At 44.3% G+C, this 24,672-nt stretch overlaps 1 protein-coding gene across 3 annotated transcripts; it reads right to left on the minus strand.

The window, feature by feature from the left end:
- Positions 1–5,855: 5,855 nt before the first annotated feature.
- On the minus strand, positions 5,856–20,848 carry CCDC117 (coiled-coil domain containing 117). Of its 3 annotated transcripts, none has more exons than XM_010359213.2 (5): positions 20,490–20,848; positions 19,766–19,816; positions 13,190–13,414; positions 11,192–11,329; positions 5,856–9,052 (listed from the first exon to the last, which is right to left on the minus strand). In XM_010359213.2, the coding sequence occupies exons 1-5, from the start codon at positions 20,672–20,674 to the stop codon at positions 8,815–8,817; spliced, it is 837 nt and encodes a 278-aa protein (XP_010357515.1). In that variant the 5' UTR covers positions 20,675–20,848; the 3' UTR covers positions 5,856–8,814. The 3 variants fall into 3 exon arrangements, with proteins under 3 accessions (XP_010357515.1, XP_030771325.1, XP_030771326.1); XM_030915465.1 differs by having other exon boundaries at positions 20,314–20,817; XM_030915466.1 differs by lacking the exons at positions 19,766–19,816; positions 20,490–20,848 and adding an exon at positions 16,389–16,407.
- Positions 20,849–24,672: the final 3,824 nt, after the last annotated feature.

Consider the following 24,672-nt stretch of genomic DNA (forward strand, 5'->3'; position numbering starts at 1 on the left):
GTCTTATTTTCTCTCTAGTTGTTTCTGTGTGCTGTGGTAGGACTTTATCCAACTGAAGTGAGCCTGCCCCTTTTTAAAGTGACTGAAGGCTTTTCCACCTTAATTGCTGCCTGCCTTAATTCTGGATTGCCGTAAGTGATACAAGCTATAATTTGAGCAGTTACTATCTTTCTGAGACAGATTCTTCAGCCTAACTGACCAATATCACAGCCAGTAAGTAGGAGAGCTAGAACCCTAACCACTATTTGCTATACCATCTTGTAAATGTTAAACAAGGACACACCATCACATATCGAGATTCTCTTGCCCTTATCATGGGAATTAAGAGCATTTTCTAGACTCAAACTCCCTAGTTTCAACTCTGCCACTGGTAAGCTGGGCAACCCAGGGGTTATATATAATCACTTATTTCCTCATCTGTAAAGTTGTATAATGGTGTGTCTAAAGGTGGTTAAGATTCAAAGAGATGATGCATTATAAGCATTTAGTATATGCCAGGCACCATCCTAAGCACTAGAAAGTTAGTTATTACCTCCTAATCCACTTTGGAAGGGTATTAATTTCTGCTAGAATTATATTTACTCAAGAATTTGTTTCATCTAATAATAAATCTCTTCAAGAAAAAATCCTAGTGACATTAATACAACTCCCAAAGACTTGATAACCGCCTCATCCTTCATAGCATCTTTTCCTTGGAAATCTTACAAGGTTTTATAGGACTTTCCTTATTTATAAAATTTCACCTATGCCAGTAGATGAAATCATTCTATGTCAATTTAGCATTTAAATGCTCTGTTCCGGCCGGGCGCGGTGGCTCAAGCCTGTAATCCCAGCACTTTGGGAGGCCGAGACGGGCGGATCACAAGGTCAGGAGATCGAGACCATCCTGGCTAACACGGTGAAACCCCGTCTCTACTAAAAAATACAAAAAAAAATTAGCCGGGCGAGATGGCGGGCGCCTGTAGTCCCAGCTACTCGGGAGGCTGAGGCAGGAGAATGGCGTGAACCCGGGAGGCGGAGCTTGTAGTGAGCTGAGATCCGGCCACTGCACTCCAGCCTGGGCGACAGAGCGAGACTCCGTCTCAAAAAAAAAAAAAAAAATAAATAAATAAATGCTCTGTTCCCTACTTATGAAGACTAACTCTGGGGAGGTCAAAGTGAATGAGTAGAAAAAAGGCAGGATTCAGAGAATCCCAAGCAGCAAGACAAAGCGGACTACAGAATGCCTGTTATCCCAACACTTTGGGAGGCGGAGGTGGGCGGATCACCCGAGGTCAGTTGTTCATGGCCAGCCTGACGAACATAGTGAAGCCCTGTCTCTACTAAAAATACAAAATTAGCTGGGTGTGTTGGTGCATGCCTGTAATCCCAGCTACTCGGGAGGCTGAGGCAGGAGAATCACTTGAACCCGGGAGGCAGAGGTTGCAGTGAGCCAAGATTGTGCCATTGCACTCCAGCCTGGGCAACAAGAGCGAAACTCCATTAAAACAAAACAAAAAAAATGCCTTTGGTGTAGTGACTGGAGGCAAGTCAGCTGCATTCCAGATTCAGTCGCTGAAGCCAGGGCCCAATCCTGGTGCTCAGCAATGCAAGCTTGCTTAGGCTCTTAAGTTTCTTCAGAAACTTACAGGACAGGCATAGTGGCTCACACCTATAATCCCAGCACTTTGGGAGGCCAAGGCCAGCGGATTGCTTGAGCTTAGTTCAAGACCAGCCTGGACAACATGGCAAAACCCTCTCCACTAAAAGTAAAAAAAATAGCCAGGCATGGTGGTGTGCACTGGTGGTCCCAGCTACTCAGGAAGCTGAGGTGGGAGGATTGCTTGAGGCCAGGGGGCAGAGGTTACAGTCAGCCAAGATTGCAGCACTGCACTCCAGACTGGGTGAAAAAGCGAGACTCTGCCTTAAAAACAAAAGGTTTCTGTATTATAAATATAAGAACAGCCTCCAGCTGACCCCATGATTGGAAACTTTATCTCACCTGATTTTCTGTAACTGCAAACCTTAGCACCAAGAACCTATTTAGGGATTGTATAGGCAGATGTAATTACAGATGTACTTTAGCCTCTATCATTATAGCACAAGCATCTGGAGGTTGAGGCTCAAGTTATTTATATTCAATGATACATGAAAGAGGCAGCTGTACTAACAGGACAGGACATATATAACCTGTGTAAATTATCAGGGTTTTCATTTCCTGCACAGATGGGTGGAAATTACTAAACAGCCTTGAGAAAACACCTGGTATTCATGGACATTTTCATACTGAAACACCAAATTGAATGGTTAGAATAAAAAATCACGATTAATTCCCACAAAACGAAAGCAAGAGTTCCATTAAATGCAGAGGGCTGTCTCATAACCGCGATTGAAGAGGCAAGTGGTAAGATGCCTGCATGCCATTTCCCTAGGCCTTGTCACACCAATCTATTTCTCTTTTTTTTGGTTGTTGTTTTATTTTTTTTGAGACTGAGTCTCGCTCTGTCACCCAGGCTGGAGTGCAGTGGCATGATCTTGGCTCACTGCAACCTCCACCTCCTGGGTTCAAGCAGTTCTCCTGCCTCAATCTCCTGAGTTGCTGGGCTTATAGGCATATGCCACCACACCCAGCTAATTTTTGTATTTTTAGTAGAAACGGGGTTTCACCATGTTGGCCCGGCTGGACTCAAACTCCTGACCTCAAGTGATCCACCAATCTCAGCCTTGCAAAATGCTGGGATTACAAGTGTGAGCCACCACGCCCGGACCCCTCCTTGCTTTTCTACTAGATATGCTATTGGAGCAGAGAGAAAGTAGGGACAGAACTGTAGGCAGAAGGTAATACTGCTTACTCCAGGCACACTTTAAAATAATCAGTTACGTTCTAGTCTCCTAAGAATTCAATTCTCTTACGACATAAAGTTCATTAAGAAACAGAAAGACTGGGCCACGCACGCTGGCTCACGTCTATAATCCCAGCACTTTGAGAGGCTGAGGTGGGAGGATGGCTTGAGCCCAGTTCGAGACCAGCCTGGGCAACACAGCAAGACCCCATCTCTAAAAAATAAATACATAAATAACAACAACAACAAAAAATAGGAAGACTGGCTTGTTTACCCACCGAACAGTTTTTGAAAGAAAACATCAGTCTTTTTTTGAGGCAGGGTCTCACTGTCACACAGGCTGAGCTGCAATGGCACAATCATGGCTCACTGCAGCCTCGAACTCCTGGATTCAAGCCATTCTCCCACCTCATCCTCTTAAGTAGCTGGGACCAGCCACGACACCTTTTAAATTTCTTATAGAGACAGAGTCTTACTGTGTTGCCCAGGCTGATCTCAAATGTGTGGGCTCAAGCAATTTTCCGACCTCAGCCTCCCAAAGTGCTGGGATTATAAGCATGAGCCACTGCACCCAACCAAACATCACTGTCTTGCTGGGGCTATAATCCAAACACTATTCTAACCACAACTACTTCATCTCTAAGATGCTATTGGTAGTCTGAGGAACTAGGGAATTAACATAGCTAGAGGATTTGTACCAACTGATAAATACTAAACCATGTTTTCTCGGCCGGGCGCGGTGGCTCAAGCCTGTAATCCCAGCACTTTGGGAGGCCGAGGCGGGCGGATCACAAGGTCAGGAGATCGAGACCATCCTGGCTAACACGGTGAAACCCCGTCTCTACCAAAAAGTACAAAAAACTAGCCGGGCGAGGTGGTGGGCGCCTGTAGTCCCAGCTACTCGGGAGGCTGAGGCAGGAGAATGGCGTGAACCCAGGAGGCGGAGCTTGCAGTGAGCTGAGATCCTGCCACTGCACTCTAGCTTGGGCGACAGAGCGAGACTCCGTCTCAAAAAAAAAAAAAAAAAAAACCATGTTTTCTCAAGGAGTTTAATGTTAGACTACTTGAACTATATTATTGGTTATTTCAACAAAATCTAAATGACATCTTAGATCTGCAAAGACTCTAAAAACAACTGGTCAAGTGAAAGAACACTGACCTGAGGAACTGGACGACACGATCTACTTAGGTTTTAGTTTCCAAACCTGTAATTAGATCATCTTTAGCTGTAATTTCCAAATTTTGATTAAAAACATCACATGGGCTGGGTGCGGTGGCTCAAGCCTGTAATCCCAGAACTTTGGGAGGCAGAGACAGGCGGAACACGAGGTCAGGAGATCGAGACCATCCTGGCTAACCCAGTGAAACCCCATCTCTACTAAAAAATACAAAAAACTAGCCGGGCGAGGTGGTGGGTGCCTGTAGTCCCAGCTACTCGGGAGGCTGAGGCAGGAGAATGGCATAAACCCGGGAGGCGGAGCTTGCAGTGAGCTGAGATCTGGCCACTGCACTCCAGCCTGGGCGACAGAGCGAGACTCCGTCTCCAAAAAAAAAAAAAAACCCAAAAAACAACCATCACGTGGCCGGGCACAGTGGCTCACGCCTGTAATCTAGCACTTTGGGAGGCTGAGGTGGGTGGATCACAAGGTCAGGAGTTCGAGACCAGCATGGCCAATATGGTGAAACCCTGTCTCTACTAAAAATACAAAAATTAGCCGGGCATGGTGGCACATGCCTGTAGGCGCAGCTACTCAGGAAGCTGAGGCAGGAGAATCACCTGAACCCAGGAGGCAGAGGTTGCAGTGAGCCGAGATCACGCCACTGCACTCCAGTCTGGGCAACAGAGGGAGACTCCGTCTGAAAAATAAAAAAAAGAAGCCTCTATGTTTTTTGTAATTGTATCCCAAACTTAACTCCCCCTACCCACCAAATCAGGAATGTACTTATCAAAGAATGTAAATATGCAGGCAATACTGCCACCCAGTGTCCTGTCAAGTCTTAAAGAAATGAACTGGCTGGGCACGGTGGCTCACACCTGTAATCCCAGCACTTTGAGAGGCCGAGGCAGGCGGATCACCTGAGGTTGGGAGTTCGAGACCAGCCTGACAAACATGGAGAAACCCCGTCTCTACTAATAGTACAAAAAAAAATTAGGTGGGCATGGTGGCATGCGCCTATAGTCTCAGCAACTCAGGAGGCTGAGGCAGGAGAATCGCTTGAACCTGGGTGGCGGAGGTTGCAGCAAGCTGATATTGCACCACTGCCCTCCAGCTTGGCGACAGAGCGAGACTTCGTCTCAAAAAAAAAAAAAAAAAAACCACCACCACAAAAATTAGCCAGGTGTGGTGGCGCATGCCTATAATCCCAGCTACTCAGGAGGCTGAGGCATGATAATCGCTTGAACCTGGGAGGCAGAAGTTGCGGTGAGCCGAGATCGTACCATTGCACTCCAGCTGGGGCAACAAGAGCAAAACTCCATCTGAAAAAAAAAATGTAACAACCACGTAAGTAAACATCACTTGGTTTTCCATTCCCCATTTTCAAAGATCCTCAACCCCCTCTATGAACTCTGTATGCCACTCTTCCAACTCTACATTTAAATATATATATATATATATATACGTTATTTTTTTTTTTTAAGAGACAAGATCTTGCTAACATTGCCCAGGTTCGTCTCTCCTGGGCTTATGTGATCCTCCTGCCTCAGCCTCACAAAGTGCTGGTACAGGTATGCACCATCGTACCTGGCCCATTTGAACATTTTTAGATACACAGTTACCACTGCCACCTAAATACTAACAATAGCAGTGAATTGCTGAGTGGAAAGCAGTCTATGGGTTTTAGAACAGCAACACATAGCCTACCTATTTTGGGAATAGCTAATTCAAATATGAAACTTAGCTTTATCCCAACATAATCATCCCTTCAGCATAAATTTAAGTCCTTCACTGATATGAATGCTGCTTCAACTACAATTAAGAGGAAAGGAGGTATCTGATTTCATTAAGTGGAGTAATACAAGTATCTCAAAAGTCCAAAACACTTAAGTTTTATTGAAAACGATAAAATACAGAAACACCAGATTCTCATTTTAAAGTAAAATTAACAGCATCTTCCAGAACACTCCTAGAACTGAACCATTCTTGTCACTTTTGAAAAACAAAGCCAAGTTCCAAATCCAAAATAATACATAAACGTGCTGGTAAACATTCTTCTTATGGTTCCTGCCCCTACCTTAGTTATTTTCCTAAATTTTACATGTGTACCTTTTCAAGAAAGAGTAGCAGTTTTTTAAGTGATTAATATTTATGAGAACTGGACTTTCTTCATATTAATTACAAAAAAAAAAAAAAAACAAAAACAAGAAACAAAAACCACACGCACCCTACTCAAACTCAGATAAAATACACATTTGTTCATTAAAGCTCACCTGCTTTAGATAATTTTTTCTCTTCACACATCAGCACAGTAAGCCAATGTTTGATCCATGCTGCAAAAGCTATACAAAACGAAAAGCCCTGATAACTCCCTAAGGAAATCTTAAGGCAAAGCAAAAGCAAAACCCTTATGCTACAAAAGTAAAATAAAAAGCAGAGGCATTGGGACTGTGGAGACGGCTCAGATGAATAAGCACCACAAGGATGAAGAAAACAATTTTTGTAGAAACATATGCAAGAAGATAAAGTCCAAAAAAGAACATAAAACATCAATTATCCTGCAGAAATAATTATAATGTCAGGTAACTTGACTAGTGAAATAAGCTCTATTTGGATTTTAATTAACAAAATCTTAATTCTCTCCTACATTTACCAGTAGTATCAGAGCCTTGGGTTGCGGGCTCGTTTCTTCCTTTTCATCGTAAGACCTTTAGTCGGAGACCTGCCCAACAATTCCTGTAGAAGACAATCTTGGTGTGTTTTAGGTCCTTCTTTGGAAAGCTGTCATCTTCCTTTCCACCTAAACACTAACTCTACCTCTGGGCAGTCACTTCATGTTTTTGTGTTGCACTAGAACACATTTTTTAGCATGGAGATTTGTTTAAGGCTACAAACTTTACAAGTTGGTCCCATCAAACAATGACTACAAGGCAGAAGTTTATCAAACGGCATGAATCAAACACTTGCACATTTCGAAAGAATACGGTTTACATTCATCTCGAAATCTGAGATTAAGAAACTATTAGCTGGTTTCCAACTGCTTTCAATACTGGTTTGAAGTTTGAATAATTTTACTGTATAGATATTAAATATTTTGTTTAAATATTAAACATTAAATATTTTCCTGACTATCCAGACAGAAAGAGAAAACAGGAACAGGCAAAGAAGTAACAGTCCAATTAACAGACTTGTAACTTCTACGCCATCTGTAACAAGGGGAGGGACTTCAGTAAGGGTTCCAAAAACGCCTAGAAGGTGGTTTCTAAAAATTCACCTTTATGTGGCATAAGCCATTTTTTTTCTACAAAAGGTATCTGATTCCTACAAAGGGGGAAGAAACCCAGAAAACAAAACTGGGGTGGTGTCCTGTTGTGTGATGGAAGGGCATTATACCATTACACTCATTTAATAACTTATAGTGGATACTTTATTTTGCCCTATCAGCCCCTGCCACACAGAAGAGCTCTTCCTGAGAAACTACAAATTTCAAACCTGGCTATCCTCAAAGGACACCTGAAGCCTGGTTTAGGTACTCAAGAAGATGAAGGCTTCCTGCTAGCAGGAAGCAATTCTCCACTACCTTTTAGGCTTACTGCACAAGTCTCAGCACCAGTCAAATTGGCTATTTCAGTAAACCTCAATGTCACCTGCTCATATATTTTCAGCTAATCATTCACTGTTTTCTAAATTAACATTTAAAAATAACTTGCTGGTTGCGCGCCGTGGCTCACGCCTGTAATCCCAGCATTTTGGGAGGCTGGGGTGGGCAGATCACCTGAGGTCAGGAGTTCGAGACCAGCCTGGCCAACATGGCGAAACCCGGTCTCTATTAAAAATACAAAAATTAGCTGGGCGTGGAGGTGGGCACCTGTAATCCCAGCTACTCAGGAGGGTGAGGCAGGAGAATTGCTTGAACCCAGGAGGTGGAGGTTGCGGTGGGAAAAAAAAAAAAAACCTTGCTAATACAAGTATAACTTTTAAAAAAATTACTAAAGTTATCAATGCTGGGTTTAGTTGACCAAGCACTTCCTTAGGATGAACTAAAGGATGCTTCTCCCATAGGCAAATTGCAGATGGGTTACATCAGTCTTTTAACTATCATTGAAAGTCAATTAATTTGTAAACATTACTGAATAACTGGGCTTATCAATTACGCAAGGGAAACCAAGGAGTAACAGTGGCACAAGGCCCAAAAGCCTTGAAGGAAAAACTTTCTCTCTTATTTTCATAGTCAAAGAGGAGAGCCACAATACTATTGGCTATCAACGAGCTATACTGAATTGATAACTAAATTACAAGTTGCTAAGAAATTAGATTTCTTAGCAACAGGCTTAAGCTACTGCTCTCTTCCCTCCTCCCCAATTAGATATAGTCACCACTGTACACAGCTCATATCTACACACTAAACTGTGACTTAACTGTCAGGATACAGCTGTAGTAGGAGCATCCTTCTTAATCATCTTTTTTAATTCAATGAGAATATTCTCCAAGTGTCTGAATAGTTTAGACAATGTGATATATGATTTAAGTCACCCTTACACATACAGCTTCTATACTTGTCTTTGAAGAGGCTATAATCTTCGAAGAAACTGTAAACCAACATTCCTTTAATAAGCCCCACAGAAAACTGCTTTTCCTTTGAGACACACTTCCTTGGCAAAAAGTTGAAGTCAATAAATGGCTACCCAAAATGAGAGTCCCACCCCCAAATCACAGGTGGAGATATTATTACACCCGTTTCATAAAACTTTCAAGTCTCTATACTATGCAAAGAGTCTCATAACTGAACACAGGATTCTTCTAACATTTGACAACTTTAGTGTAGAAATTGGTTTCTAGAGTTCCATCTCTTCTTCTGTGCTAGTAGCTGTCTCCAAACTATTATAAAGAGACATCCCTGGTTGCCGAGGTTCCAAGAACAGTTCAGTTCTCTGAGGGAAGGCAGTGCCAGCAGCTGCATGCTTAGCTTGGCTCTCTCCTGTATAGTTCTTAGTATTAGAGGATGGCTTTGGCTTATCAGAAAGGAGTTCAGGGAGGGGTTTCCAGAGAACAAGCTCCATGGAAGGACGGCTCCTAAGACATAAAATACAGACTTTTATCAAAAAATTTTAGGACATGAAAACAAAAGCTATAGGTTGAAAAGCCAACATTACCTAATACCTTAAGGACTGATGGTAGCAAAACAGGAGATTTAGAACACACAAACTGATCTTTACTTTCTTCTTTTTTTTTTTTTAAAAGAGATGGGGTCTTGCTGTATTGTCCAGGGTAGAGTACAGTGGCACAGTCATAGCTCACTGCAGCCTTTAACTCCTGGACTCAAGTAATCTACCCACTTTAGCCTTCCCAGTAATTAGGACTACAGGCACATTACCACCACGCCTGGCTCCAACTGATCTTTAGAAACGCCCTTCAAATACATAACATTGCACACTTCAACATGCATATCTAACCAAATCAAGTGGATGTAATGATGCTGTGATGGGAAGTATCTAAAAATCCAATGTGAAAATATAGAGCCCTTGATTGCTAGAAATTTTTTAAAACTGTGGTTAATATTAGATGTAGGCAGCTAGCTTATACTAAATCATTATAAATGAAAAGGAAACACTGGACAAACATGCTGAAAGTATCTCAGGTGCCTTTTAGTACAGGTACAAAGTATAATGCTTTATGGGTCAGGCATGGTGGCTCGTGCCTGTAACCCTACCACTTTGGGAGGCCGAGCCAGGCATACGGTTTGAGCCCAGGAGTTTGCAACCAGCCCAGGCAATATGGTGAACCCTGTCTCTACAAAAAATACAAAGATTAGCTGGGTGCCTGTAGTCCCAGCTACTTGGGAGGCTGAGGTGGGAGGATCACCTAAGTCCGGGAGATCAAGGCTGTGGTGAACTGTGATCATGCCACTACACTCCAGCCTGGGTGACAGAGTGAGACCCTGTCTCAAAACACAAAACAGAGCAAAACAAAGCAAGCTTCACGGTTAAGGCAAAATGACTATGTTATACACACATTGTGGCAGTGATGGTGTCTGGGCCCAAAGAGGAAGCAAAAATAAAACAAAACAATGAAACACCCTCAAAGGCTAGCTTCTGAAAAACTACCAAAAGCAGAAAGTGCTATGTTTTAGGCTGGAGGGTAACGTGACCAGCTTACTTATGGCTATTTACCCACCCTTAGGGCTGGGTAGTTAATTATAAGCTCAAGATAGGACCCTAATGCAAAACCTCTGTGATAAAGACCAAATAGCAGCTGAACTTCTAGCACAAATCATCTCCCCTGTATCCAAAGGTAATAATGCCTCATCTATCTGGTCTCACTGAGACTGGTGTCCTAAGAGGTTTTTTCAGATACCTGAAACTTGCCCTCATTGAGTACCAACTCGATCTAAAGTCTTTCTTAGGCAATACCTAAATGGCACTTTATAACCAACTTCCCTACTATTTTACATAGTTAATAACGGCAATTTGAGATCATGGCGGCTACAGGGACTACAGGATTACAGGGCTTGGCTAATCATTACTCACAGGCCCCAGGCCACTTTACTTTTTAGGTTATTGTGTTTGCTTTCCAGGTTCCTCTCTTGTCCTCACAGTGTAGTCACAGCTCCCTGTCAGGAGTTTTGTTTGTTCTGCTCTCATTTGCTGTTTCTACTTCTACTCTGATGATCTAGGAAACCAGACAACTGAGCTCATAAACTGTGTTTAGATTAAGAGCAAGACAGCTCTGCTAAAGGCCTGGAAGGACTATGCTAATGAGCCAAGAATGCGAGCTTTGTTTTGCAGTCTTTGCAGTAACTACTTTCACTGTTGGGCCACTTTTTTTTTGTTTCCTAGGCCTCAATGTTTTCCTGGATAATTTAGAAAGCCGGGTAAACAGGAGCCTTTGAAATGTGGTTCCTATATCCTATCACAAGAACTTGAGCGAGTGGGCTCTCTTGCCAGTCATTCCATTTCCAAATAGCAGACTGCAGTCCATTTTAGGTCTTCAAAGGAATGAAAGAGTAAGTAGGCAAGGCAGCCACTTCCCCATACTTCAAACTCCTGCTTGTAAAGCACTTTGCTCAACCCAATGAACTAGGAAAAAGCCAATCTCCGATTGCCTGGTGATCAGGAGATAAAAAGAGCTGACGAGGACAGGATGGGCAGAATCTAGACTCTGGGTTTTCCCTGCAAGATCATAAAGAAATAGAAATCAGGTACCAAAACTTACATAGACTCAATCATTTTCTTTGTAAAAACTTCATCAAATTCCCTCTTCAAACCTGTTTTCATGGTATCAGAAAGGACAAGACTGGGGAGATGGTTAACATTTCTGTCAGCTTCAACTTCTTCATCTTCATCAATTATCCTAAATCAATTAAGGCATCAGCAGAAGAAAAAATATTTAGACAAGCTATTATATATTCTAGTATTTAGACAAAATTTTAAAAATAAAAAAGGATAAAAGCAATAAGTAATACAGCAATAGACCAAGCAAAAAATGAGGCTATACCTGAGTATAAAAGGTATACTCAGGCTGGGCGTGGCAGCTCACATCTGTAATCCCAGCACTTTGGGAGGCTGAGGCGGGCAGATAACCTGAGGTTAGGAGTTTCAGAAGAGCCTGGCCAACATGGTGAAATCCCATCTCTACTAAAAATACAAAAATTTGTCGGGTGTGGTGACACATCCCTGTAATTCAGCTACTCAGAAGGCTGAGGCAGGAGAATCACTTGAACCCAGGAGGCAGAGGTTGCAGAGAACCAAGATCGTGCCATTCTACACCAGCCTGAGCAACAGAGCAAGACTCCGTCTCAAAACAAAAAAAACTATACTCAGGGGGTTGTTCAACATTTCATTTAACAAAAAAGTTTTACATACAATCAAATCTGAATGTTTTTCAGAGAATTATCACATAAACCAAAACTAATATTCAGAGACAGTAAGTGAAAACACTTAGTAATTCTATGTGAATTCACTTTAAAAGCACATACTTCATGGCCGGGCATGGTGTCTCATGCCTGTAATCCCAGCACTTGAGAGGCCGAGATGGGCAGATAACCTGAGGCCAGGAGTTTGAGGCCAGCCTGGCCAACATGGTGAAACCCTGTCTTTACTAAAAATACAAAAATTAGCCAAGTGTGATGGCAGGCACCTGTAATCCCAGCTACTCAGGAGATTGAGGCAGGAGAATTGCTTGAACCCGGGAGGCGGAGATTGCAATGAGCCGAGATCACACCACTGCACTCCAGCCTGAGCGACACAGACTCTGTCTCCAAAAATAAAAATAAAAATACAAAAAAAAATGAGCCAGGTGTGGTGGCAGACAGCTGTAATCCCAGTGACTCAGGAGGCTGAGGCAAGTGAATTGCTTGAACCTGGGAGGCAGAGGTTGCAGTGAGCCGAGACTGTGCCATTGCACTCCAGCCTAGGTGACAGAGCAAGATTCTGTTTCAAAAAAAAAAAAGGCTACAGTATACTGGCCCAGCACAGTAGCTCATGCCTGTAATCCCAGCATTTTGGGAGGCTAAGGCAGGCGGCTTGCTTGAGCCCAAGAATGCATGACCAGCTTGGGCAACATGGTGAAATCCCGTCTCTATAAAAGACACAAAGATTAGCCAGGGGTGGTGGTGCATGCTTGCAGTCCCAGCTACTTGGGAGGCTGAGGGGGGCAGGTGGGTTGAGCCTGAAAGGTCAAGACTGCAGTGAGCCACTGCACTCCAACCTGGGTGACAAAGCAAGATCCTGTCTCAATTTAAAAAAAAAGCGGGGGGGTTGACTCACGCCTGTAATCCCAGCACTTTGGGAGGCTGAGACAGGTGGATGACCTGAGGTTATGAGTTCGAGACCAGCCTGACCAACATGGAGAAACCCTGTCTCTACTAAAAATATAAAATTAGCTGGACTTGGTGGCGCATAGCTGTAATCCCAGCTACTCGGGAGGCTGGGGCAGAAGAATCGCTTGAACCCAGGAGGCGGAGGTTGCACTGAGCCAAGATGGTGCCATTGCACTCCAGCCTAGGCAACAAGAGCAAAACTCCATCTAAAAAACAAAACAAAACAAAAAAACAAAACAAAAAAAAAACATACACTTTGAATTCTCTGACTTACAGTCTTTCTGAGAGGCTAAGGATCAAGGTATCACCAAATGATAAATACAATTAGCTTATATGAGCAGAGATATTACAAGAAAACAGCAAAAAACCAGCTATATACACTGCCCAGTTACCTGTCCTCAATCTCTTGAAGCTTCCTTCGGGCAACTTCACACTGTGGTTCTCCAGTTGTCTGATCCATTTCTTCACAAATAACATCTAATATCCCAGGTACGGAAAGGCCACTAATGCAGGGATTTACTCCATGCCCCTCTACATCCTGATGTGCACAAAGAATCCAGTCATTAGGACCAGCACAGAGCTCTGCTTCAGTTATCCTTTTCTTTCTTACTGGACAACTGAAAAACAGAAAAAAAAATTCAATGAAAATCCCAACTAATATAAATGAAACGTTTATCATTCCTATCTCCAATCAAATTTTTATATTTAAAAAACTAACTTTTTTGACAATGTGTGATTACAAGATGGAAAATACTGCATTTTTCTTCCTGCTATTCTCACAGCCACACTAAACTGCTTTCTTCTACTGCTCTTTGCCAAATAAAGATGCACCTGCAAGATTTTGCCTGTTCAGACAGGAAGTGTTCAATGTGGGACCTTAAAGTCATTCCTGCTTATTTGGCTCTGGAAAGGGCAAGTGGGAAGTAAAGAAACCAAAAGTTGGCTGGGTGTGGTGGCTCACAGCTGTAATACCAGCACTTGGAGTGGCTGAGGTAGGAGGATCACTTGAGCCTACAGTTCAAGACCAGCTTGGGCAATATAGTGAGACACTAATTCAAACCATGAATGAATGAATGAATGAATGAATGAATGAATGAAAAAAAACCCAAAAGTCAGCAATTCAGCATATTTTGTCATACTGCTACTGCTCCATCAAACATATAGGGAGATGGTCTGGCAGCCATTCTATATTCCCTTAGGGCAAAAATGTACATCTAATGAGGTTTGTTCAAAGTATTAATATTACAGGTGTGGGGGACAGCATTAATTTCTTGGTCCCCTTCAAAATGTCAGAGGCTCTATCAGTGTCCAACCAATAGTGGGGTCCAATTTTCTCCCACTTTCCAACATAATGTCTTCACATCCTAAACAAATTCATACTTCATAGAAACTTCAGAATTCATCAAATCCATTTTTTTTTTTTTTTTTTTTTGATTTGGAAACTAGGACCTAAAAAACTAACCTGGCTTCTCCAAAGTGTCACAGTAAAGTAGTGAGCTGCATCTTGAGGAAAAAGCAGAATAAGGCAAGTGTGGTGGTGTGTGCCTACAGTCCCAGCTACTCGGGAAGCTGCGGAAGGAGATCACTTGAGCCCCGTGTTTGAGACCAGCCTGAGCAACACAGTGAGAGAGTCCACATCCCCAAAAAGCAAAATAAATCTAAAGGGAACAGGCAATTTCCCCACACAATCTAACAATTCCACTATAAAATGCAAATGAGTTTAGCAGCTGGGTTCTGTACTCTGACCTCCAACAACATGATTTAGGCTAAGTTATTTCATGCCTGTAGGTTCACTTTCTAAATAGAGACCGATGATAATTAAGTCCCAAAGATAATATGATAGCACACTTCCGGGCATTAGACATCCAAATGTCTCATCCCACCTCCTCCCAAGGACTCAACTTCTCCATTTGTAAATTGAGATGGTTAACTTTTTAAGTCAATAGTTTCTATACTTTAAACTTTTTATTTATTTATTTAGGCATCTATAATAACATCTTAAGAGAGAACCCCAAAAGATAAAAGCAGAAAGTTTCCTGTGTTATCCACAGTAATCCCAAGGCAATAAAGAACAGAAATATTTTCTGGTCAGTGGGTCTCACTGCAACCTCCGCCTCCTGGGTTTAAGCAATTCTCCTGCCTCAGCCTCCGAGTAGCTGGGACTACATGCATGTACCACCATGCCTCGCTGCTTTTTGTATTTTTAGTAGAGAAGAGGTTTCACCATGTTGGCCCAGCTGGTCTCAAACTACTGATCTGAGGTGATCTGCCTGCCTCGGCCTCCCAAAGTGCTAGGATTACAGGCATGAGCCACTGTGCCTGACCCAGTGATTTTTCAACTAAGGGAACTTTCAAATCTAATGTTTTATGAATCTATGTATCAACAAGTTGAGAAAATCCAAAGTGTCCAATGGCAAAAAAAAAAAAAATACACAAAATTAAAAGACAAAGGATAAATTTGAAGAAAACAAGTGCTACACACATAAACCGCTAAATTCCTGTCCAATGGCAAAAAAAAAAAAAAAAAAAAAAAAATACACAAAATTAAAAGACAAAGGATAACTTTGAAGGAAACAAGTACAACACACAGAAACCCCTAACTTCCTTAATAAAGATTTCCTGGCAGGACGTGGAGGCTCACGCCTATAATCCCAACACTTTGGGAGGCCTAGGTGAGCAAATCACAAGGTCAGGAGATAGACACCATCCTGGCTAACAGGGTGAAACCTGTCTTTACTAAAAATGCAAAAAATTAGCCAGGCGTGGTGGCACGCACCTGTAATCCCAGCTACTCGGGAGGCTGAGACAGAAGAATCGCTTGAACCCAGGAGGCGGAGGTTGCAGTGAACCCAGATCATGCTACTGTACTCCAACCTGGGCAACAGAGTGAAGATCCGTCTCAAAAAGAAAAAAAAAAATATTCCTATAAATGAGTAAGAAAAAGATCAATAAGCCAATAGAAAATATGCATAAACAGCCAGGCGCAGTGGCTCACGCCTGTAATCCCAGAACTTGGGGAGGCCCAGGCGGGTGGATTATGAGGTCAAGAGATCAAGACCATCCTGGCCAACATGGTGAAACCCCGTCTCTACTAAAAATACAAAAATAAAGTGGGCCTGGTGGCTTACGACTGCAGTTCCAGCAACTTGGGAGGCTGAGGGAGGAGAATCACTTGAGCCCAGGCAGTAGAGATTGCAGTGAGCCAAGTTCACGGCACTGCACTCCAGCCTGGCGGCAGAGTGAGAGTCCATCTCAAAAAAAAAAAAAAAAAAGAAAAGATGTTCAATATCACTTATAATTAACAAATATAAATTAAAACAACAATCAACTTTAAACTTCTTTAACCTTTTTAACTATAAAATCCTACACACATAAAATTACATCAAACATACAGCTTAACAAATTACAAAACAAACAATGATGACAATGTAATTTAAGATACAGAATAGGCCAGGCACAGTGGCTCATGCTTGTAATTCCAGCACTTTGGGAGGCCGAGGCGAGCAGATCACAAGGTCAGGAGATCGAGACCATCCTGGCTAACATGGTGAAACCCCGTCTCTACCAAAAATACAAAAAATCATCACACACCTGTAGTCCCAGCTACACGGGAGGCTGAGGCAGGAGAATCACTTGAACCCGGGAGGCAGAGGTTGTGCCGAGGGAGCCGAGATTGTGCCACTGCACTCCAACCTGGGCAACAGAGCGAGACACTGTCTCAAAAAAAAAAAAAAAAAAAAAAGGCTACAGTATACTGGTCTGGCACAGTAGCTCAAGCCTGTAATCCCAGCACATTGGGAGGCCGAGGCAGGCAGATCACTTGAGGTCAGGAATTTGAGACCAGCTTGGCCAACATGACACAACCCTTTCTCTATTAAAAATACAAAACATTGGCCGGGCGCAGTGGCTCATGCCTGTAATCCCAGCACTCTGGAAGGCCAAGGCAAGAGGATCATCTGAGGTCGGGAGTTCCAGACCAGCCTGACCAACATGGAGAAACCCTGTCTCTACTGAAAATACAAAATTAGCCGGGAAAGGCGGCACATGCCTGTAATCCCAGCTATTTAGGAGGTACAGCAGGAGAACCACCTGAAGCTGGGAGGCAGAGGTTATGCTGAGTGGAGATTGTACCATTGCACTCCAGCCTGGGCAACAAGAGTGAAACTCTGTCTCAAAAAAAAAAAAAAAAAAATTAGCTGGGCGTGGTGGTATGCTCCTGTAATCCCAGCTACTTGTGAGGCTGAGGCAGAAGAATCGCTTGATCCTGGGAGACAGAGGTGGCAGTGAGCTGAGCCTGCGCCACTGCACTCTAGCCTGAGCAACAGAGCAAAACTGGGGAAAAAAACAAAAATGGCATCCCAAAATGGCAGCATTTTGGGCAATCCAGTCTTGCTCTGTTGCCTAAGATGGAGCGCAGTGGCACAATCTTGGCTCATTGTAACCTCTGCCTTCTCCTCCTGCCTCAGCCTCTGGGGTGTCTGGGATTACAGGCACGCACCACCACACCAGCTATTGTTTTGTATTTTAGTAGAGACAGGGTTTCGCCATGTTAGCCAGGCTGGTCTCAAACTCTCGGGCTCAAGAAAACCCTGACCTCCCCAAGTGCTGGGATTACAGACATGAGGCACCACGCTGGATGCCAACTCAGGACTTTAATGAGGATGCCTAATGATCCTAATGGCCCCAATTTACACTCCTACCCATGTTTAAGAGTTCCTGGTGCTTCACATGCATCCCAATATCTGGAGGTAGAGTGGCATCTCACTGTGGCTTTAATACGCATTTCCCTAAAGATAATGAGGTTGAACACTTTTTTATTTGGTTGTTCTTGGATATTATCTTTGAGAAATCTTTTTACTTCTTATTCTTTTTTTGAGACAGAGTCTCACTTTGTTACCCAGGCTGGAGTGCAGTGGCACAATGTCAGCTCACTGCAACCTCTGCTGCCCAAGTTCAAGCGATTCTCCTGCCTCAGCCTCCCGAGTAGCTGGGATTACAGGCACCTGCCACCACACCTGACTAATTTTTGTATTTTTAGTACAGACCGGGTTTCATCATATTGGTCAGGCTAGTCTTGAATTCCTGACCTCATGATCCACCTGCCTCGGCTTCCCAAAGTGCTGGGATTACAGGAGTAAGCCAAAGCGCCCGGCCTTACTTCTTTTTCTATTAGACTGCCTGTTTATGAGATGTAATTTTTCATGTATTAGTTGGGCAGCAATCCCAAAGTTTAAAAATACACTTGTGTTGAGATGATGTTAATGGGCATATAAATTGGCAAAAACTCACGTTCAAACTTTAAAATGCACACACTTTAAGACCCAGCAATTCCGCATCAAGGAAACCATTCATATACTTCCAAACATATACAAAGAACTTCAAAAGAATGGTCAGGGTAGATTTGTAATAGCAAAAGATTAGAAAATAACTTAGAAATCCATCAATAGGAAATTGGTTAATTATCTACACCAAGTCCCACAATAGAATCCCACACAACTATTTTTTTTGTTTTGTTTTTTGAGATGGAGTCTCACTCTGTTGCCCAGGCTGGAGCGCAACGGCATGATCTTGGCTTACTGCAACCTCTGCCTTCTGGGTTCAAGAGAGTCTCCTGCCTCAGCCACCTGAGTAGCTGGGATTACAGGCGCACACCACTACCCACAGCTAATTTTTGTATTTTAGTACAGACAGGGTTTCACCATGTTGGCCAGGCTGGTCTCAAACTCCTAACCACCTGATTTGCCCTTCTCAGCCTCCCAAAGTGCTGGGATTACAGTCTGAGCCACCACGCCTGGCTTCCACTCAACCACTTAAAGAGAAATTACATAAACCTCTATGTGTTGATATGGAACAAGCTACAGAAGAGTAAAACGAAAAGATCAATGTGTTGCACAGTGTGAACCATATCTTCCTACGAATGTAAAAAAACAGCCACTGCACTCCAGCCTGAGTGACAGAATTAGACCCTGTCTTAAAAAAAAAAAGAAAGAAAAAGACTTGAAAACTTGGCAAATTTTTTGATTATCGTCTAAAGGAGACACAGAAAACAGGTAACGGGTTATTTCTGGTGGGGAAAACCAGGGGTGTGGAGTAAAAGACTTTAATACGGTCTGGTGCGACAGTTCACACCTGTAATCCCAGAGCTGGGAGGATTGCTTGAGACCAGAAGTTCATGACCAGACTGGTCAACATAGTGAGACACCATCTCTACAAAAATTCTTTTTAAAAAATTAGCTGAGCATGGTGACAAGTCTGTAGTCTCAGCTATTCAGGAGGCTAAAGCTGAAAGATCATTTTGAGCCCAGGGAGTTTGATGCTGCAGTGAGCTGTGATAACACAACTGCACTCCAGCTTGGGTGACAGAGACCCTGACTTAAAAAAAAAAAAAAAACACTTTTCAGGCTGGGGCGGCTCAGGCCTGTAATCCCAGCACTTTGGGAGGTTGAGGCGGGCGGTCATGAAGTCAGAAGATCGAGACCATCCTGGCTAACACGGTGAAACCCCGTCTCTACTAAACAAATAAACAAACAAACAAACAAATACAAAAAAAAAAGCCAGGCGTGGTGGCGGGCGCCTGTAGTCCCAGCTACTAGGGAGGTTGAGGCAGGAGAATGGGATGAACCTGGGAGACGGGAGTTTACATTGAGTCGACATCAGCCTGGGAGACTCCGTCTCAAAAAAAAACAAACAAACAACTTTTCAATATATACTTTTAAAATTATTTTACTTTGTGCATGTAACATTAACACGGCTCAAAATCCAAACATTACAATTTGTTACAAAGCGAAAAGTTTCCCTCTGACCTGTCTGCCACTGTTACTTTCTCTAAAAGACAACCAGTGTCACTAATTTGTGTCTCTTTCCAGAGACGCTCATCTAATGTTTCACCTTTTCACTTAAGTAATTTAGACTACAACATGGGTTCATAACGGTGACCATAGAGTGAATAAACAACCACTGAAACTTACTCATCATCCTCCTCCTCTCGCTTGTGTTTCTTTTTACAGTGAACAGAAACACTGTTGGAACAAACAAAAATCAGTCAATTCAGAAATGTACTCGAGCTTGTGCTTTCAGGATCCTCTTTCTTGCTCCAATAATCTTGCTCATCCCCACACACCAAACGTCCCTTTCTAAGCCTAGTGGGATGGGTACAAATCACAGGTCAGTCGGGTAACGGTGGGTTGCCCCGACAAAACTGGGCACTGAAATCTCAACTTGTCGTTTTGTCAAGGTGGAAGACAGATTAGGAAGGACCAAAAGAGGGAAAACGTCCTCGGGGCAGGCGCTGTGCTAAGCACTTTATTTGCATAATCTCACTAAGAGGACCCGTTTCTATCCCATGCTTGGCATACTTTGCAGATGAGACACTGAAAGTTGTCACTAACAGCGGCCGCGCCGAGGGGGCACCCAGACCGAGTCGCCCAGGTTCCAACTGGAAGTCTCACTTCTCGGGGACACAGTCGGGCCGAGGTTCGGACCGGACTCCTGGGCTGTGCGACCCCAGGCGACTTACAGTTAACGTCTCTGGGGATCAGTTTCTTCATCTGTAAACTGGGCTGCGAAGCTCCCGCGGAGGGCCGTGGGGAGGGACAGTCAAGAAGCCCCGGCGCGGAGCCCGCGCCCCTGCCCGTGCCCGCCGCGAGGGGCGCCCAGCCTGCCCGCCCGCCCTGAGCCCGATGGGCTCCTCACCGTCCGCGCGCCGCACTCCCGGTGGGGCTGCTAGGGACTGCGCGGGGTCCCGACCGCGGGGCCAAGTCTGCGCCGTCAGCCCCTGGCGGGAAGGCCCGGTCGGGGAAGGCCGGCTGCGGCGGCTGCAGGAAGTCCGAGCTGCCGCTCAGAGGGAGGCCGCTGAAGGGCCGGCCGAGCGTAGCCATAGCCGGCGAGACTAGGAGGCTGCGACGGCGGCCTCGGCCGCCCGCGTCCCCAGGCCCGGCAGCTGCAGCCACAGCGACTGCCGAAAGGCGCCAGCCTCCGATCCCGCTCTGGACCCCACGTCACGCCTTCTAGAACCCTCCACCTCGGGCCGCTCAGGGGCATGCCGGGATTTGTTGTGTGTAGCGGGCCGCTGCCGCGAGGGTTGCCGGGATTTGCAGTCCTTCCAGACTACAAACAAAATGGCTGCCTCTCGACCTCTTAGCAGGGGCTATGTGTTGATACGGAACAAGCTACAGAAGAGTAAAATGAAAAGATCAATGTGTTGCACAGTGTGAACCATATCTTCCTACGAATGTAAAAAAAGGGTGGCTCTGGCCGACGAAGAGTATGACCTAGGTTCAAATCCTCACTCCGCAAGTTTCGTACCTCAGTTTCCACAGTAGTAAAATGAGATAATAATAGTACACATAATCATGGAGTTGATGTGTGGAGTACATGAATTTAAACATCTAGAGCCAGGGCTGGGCGGTGGCTCCGTCCTGTAATCCCAGCAATTTGGAAGGTGGAGGCGGGAGGATCTTTTGAGTCCGGGAGACCCTGTCTCAAAACAAAAACAATCTAGAGTCCTTAGAGCAGCGCCTGACATACAATACACACTCATTAAGTATCAGTTATTAATATAAGTGAATCAATAAAAATGTAACAACTTTAATACAAATGAAGTTGGTGGTACCTTAGAACAGCATGGAAGATAAGTAAAAACCTCACTTGCTGGCTGGGTGCGGTGACTCAAGTCTGTAATCTTATCACTTTGGGAGGCCAAGGTGGATGAATCACTTGAGGTCAGGAGTTCAAGACCAGTCTGGCCTACATGGTGAAATCCTGTCTCTACCAAAAATATATAAAATCAGCCGGGTGTGGTGGTCTGTGCCTGTAATCCCATCTACTCGGGAGGCTGAGGCAGGAGAATCACTTGAACCCGGAGGCGGAGGTTGCAGTGAGCCGAAATCGCACCACTGTACTCCAGCCTGGGTAACAGAGTGAGACTCCATCTCAAATGGCTAGATCCTATCTCAACAACAAAAAAATAAAAATTAGTCAAGCATGGTGGTGCATGCCTGTAGTCCCAGCTACTCGGGGGGCTGAGGTGAGAGGATCGCTTGAGCCCGTGAGTTTGAGGTTCCGGTGAGCTATAATTACACCACTGCACTCCAGCCTGAGTGACAGAGCAAGACTTTGTCTCCAAAAAAAAAAAAAAAAAAAAAAAAGGTGAATCAGGACTTAAACAAAAACAAAAGCCTCAGAGCACTTGTGAGAGGTATTGGCAAGCCTTCCAGTCTCTTTGGGGCATTCAAAGGCAGCATCTCCTCCCTGGGCTTGGCAGATGGTCAACTCCAATCACTGATTATGCACTGTTTTTTCCCTCTCGCAACAGCACCACCATCCAATCTAAATTGCTTATGCCAATCTCAATGCCCTTCAGCCAAAGCACACACCTGTACATAACTGAACAAAGAAAGATTTATCCACTCATTGCGGTGAGGAAGTGTCTCCCTAAGAAGGTGTTACAAAGGCTTTTTATAGGATTTGGGGTTGTGTTACATGATTTGAGGGAAGGTTTAAAAAAACAGCTTTTGGCCGGACGCAGTGGCTCATGCGTATAATCCCAGCACTTTGGGAGGCCGAGGCGGGCGGATCACGAGGTCAGGAGATCGAGACAATCCTAACACGGTGAAAACCCCTCTCTATTAAAAATACAAAAAATTAGCCAAGCGTGGTGGCGGGCGCCTGTAGTCCCAGCTACTCGCAAGGCTGAGGCAGGAGAATAGCGTGAACACGGGAGGCGGAGCTTGCGGTAAGCGGAGATCAGGCCACTGCACTCCAGCCTGGGCTACAGAGCGAGGCTCTGTCTCAAAACAAACAAACAAGAAAGCAAACAAAAAAACAGCCTTTCGACTGGGTGCGGTGGCTCACACCTGTAATCACAGCACTTTGGGAGGCCAAGGCGTTCGGATCACAAGGTCAGGAGTTCGAGACCAGCCTGGTCAATATAGTGAAATCCTGTCTCTACTAAAAATACAAAAATTAGCCAGGCGTGGTTATGGGCGCCTGTAGTTCCGGTTACTCAGAAGGCTGAGGCAGGAGAATCGCTTGAGCCCGGGAGGCAGAGGTTGCAGTGAGCCAAGATTCAAGATCGTGCCATTGCGCTCCAGCCTGGGCGATAGGGCAAGAGAAAGGAAAGGAAAAAGAAAAGAAACAAAACAGCTTTGCCTGAAATTAATCCTGTCAGGAAGTGGGGATAAATTTGTGATTGGGTGTCTTTTTTTTTTTTTTGAGACAGGTTCTCACTCTGTTGCCCAGACTGGAGTGCAGTGGTGCGATCTTGGCTCACTGCAGCCTCTCCCTCCCGGGTTCAAGCAATTCTCGTGCCTCAGCCTGCTGAGTAGCTGGGATCACAGTCATGTGCCACCACGCCTGGCTAATTTTTCTGTTTTTAGTAGACATGGGGTTTCACCACGTTGGCCAGACTGGTCTCAAACTCCTGACCTCAAGTGGTCTGCCCACCTCAGCCTGCCAAAGTGCTGGGATTACAGACATGGACCACCCGCCCCCGGCTGTGATTCTTTTCTAGAAGGTGTGAGGAATGAAGGAAAGCTGAACCTGTAATTGGTAAAGCAGCAATAGTCCTTCATATCAGTTAGGGTAGGGTAATATTTGGCCATTTTTGTGATTTGGACAATGTTTATGTTTTTGTGTTTGGATATGATTAAGTGAACTTGTTTTTATCTTCATCCATGAGGCCACACAGTAGCCTTGTTTGATGACATTCTCTGAAAATTTTATGTGTAACAGGAGGACACCAAGGTCTGACAGTATTGTGCCCGGAATTTATTCTTTCCGGTGGGTTCTTGGTCTGGGCGACTTCAAGAATGAAAGCCACGGATCTTTGCGGTGAGTGTTAGCGCTCTTAAAGATGATGTGTCTGTAGTTTGTTCCTTCACATGTTAAGACGTGTCTGGAGTTTCTTCCTTCAGGTGGGTTCGTGGTCTCACTGACTTCAGGAGTGAAGCTGCAGACTTTCAGTGAGTATTACAGCTCTTAAAGGTGGAGAGTCCCGAGTTGTTTGTTCTGCCCGCCCAGTGGGTTTGTGATCTCGCTGACTTCAGGAATGAAGCAGCAGACCCTCGCGGTGAGTGTTACAGCTCACAAAGGCAGTGTGGACCCAGAGTGCGCAGCAGCAAAATTTATTGTGAAAAGCAAGAGAACAAAGCTTCCACAGCGAGGAAGAGAACCCAAAGTGGTTGGCTCTGCAAGCTGGAGTGGCCAGCTTTTATTCCCTTATTTGGGCTTGCCTGCATCCCGCTGATTGGTCCATTTTACAGAGCGTTGATTGGTGCATTTTTACAGAGTGCTGATTGGTGCATTTACAATCCTTTCACTAGACACAAAAGTTCTCCAAGTCCTCACCAGACCCAGAAGCTCAGCTGGCTTCACCTGTAAGTATCAAGCCAGTTTCCTCTGTCAGAAGATACTTTTCTCTTTCTGACCAAAAACCAAGGCATCACCATTGATGCCTCTCTTTTGTTAACACCCATATCCAGTCAGTTAGCAAGTTCTATGGACTTTACTTGCAAAATGCTTCCAGATTCTCCCTGTTCCTCTCCAACTCTACTGCCACTGTGATGATCCAAGGAAAAACTAATGAACCCCCTTTGCCAATATAATGGATTAGGTTTCAGTTTTCTTAATGCAATTTACAATTCAATTTTGTGTTCTTAAAGTAATATCCTGCTTAACTAGATATAAAATATACTCTCCTGGGCAATTTCTACAAATGGCCACCTCATTCCTCACCTTAAAAAATATCCTTTTTGCACTTTGGGAGGCCGAGACGGGCGGATCACGAGGTCAGGAGATCGAGACCATCCTGGCTAACACGGTGAAACCCCGTCTCTACTAAAAAAATACAAAAAACTAGCCGGGCGAGGTGGCGGGC

The sequence above is a fragment of the Rhinopithecus roxellana genome, chromosome 13 (genome assembly GCF_007565055.1).
Source record: "Rhinopithecus roxellana isolate Shanxi Qingling chromosome 13, ASM756505v1, whole genome shotgun sequence".
Classification (NCBI taxonomy): Eukaryota; Metazoa; Chordata; class Mammalia; order Primates; family Cercopithecidae; genus Rhinopithecus; species Rhinopithecus roxellana.

Excerpts from the sequence above, each read along its gene's own strand:
- CCDC117 (XM_010359213.2), bottom strand. The coding sequence starts at position 20,674 with ATGGCTACGCTCGGCCGGCCCTTCAGCGGCCTCCCTCTGAGCGGCAGC. Across the intron at positions 19,817-20,489 it reads GGGAGTGCGGCGCGCGGACG|TGTTTCTGTTCACTGTAAAA; the intron begins GTGAGGAGCCCA and ends TTGTTCCAACAG. Across the intron at positions 11,330-13,189 it reads CTTCAAGAGATTGAGGACAG|GATAATTGATGAAGATGAAG; the intron begins GTAACTGGGCAG and ends TAATTGATTTAG.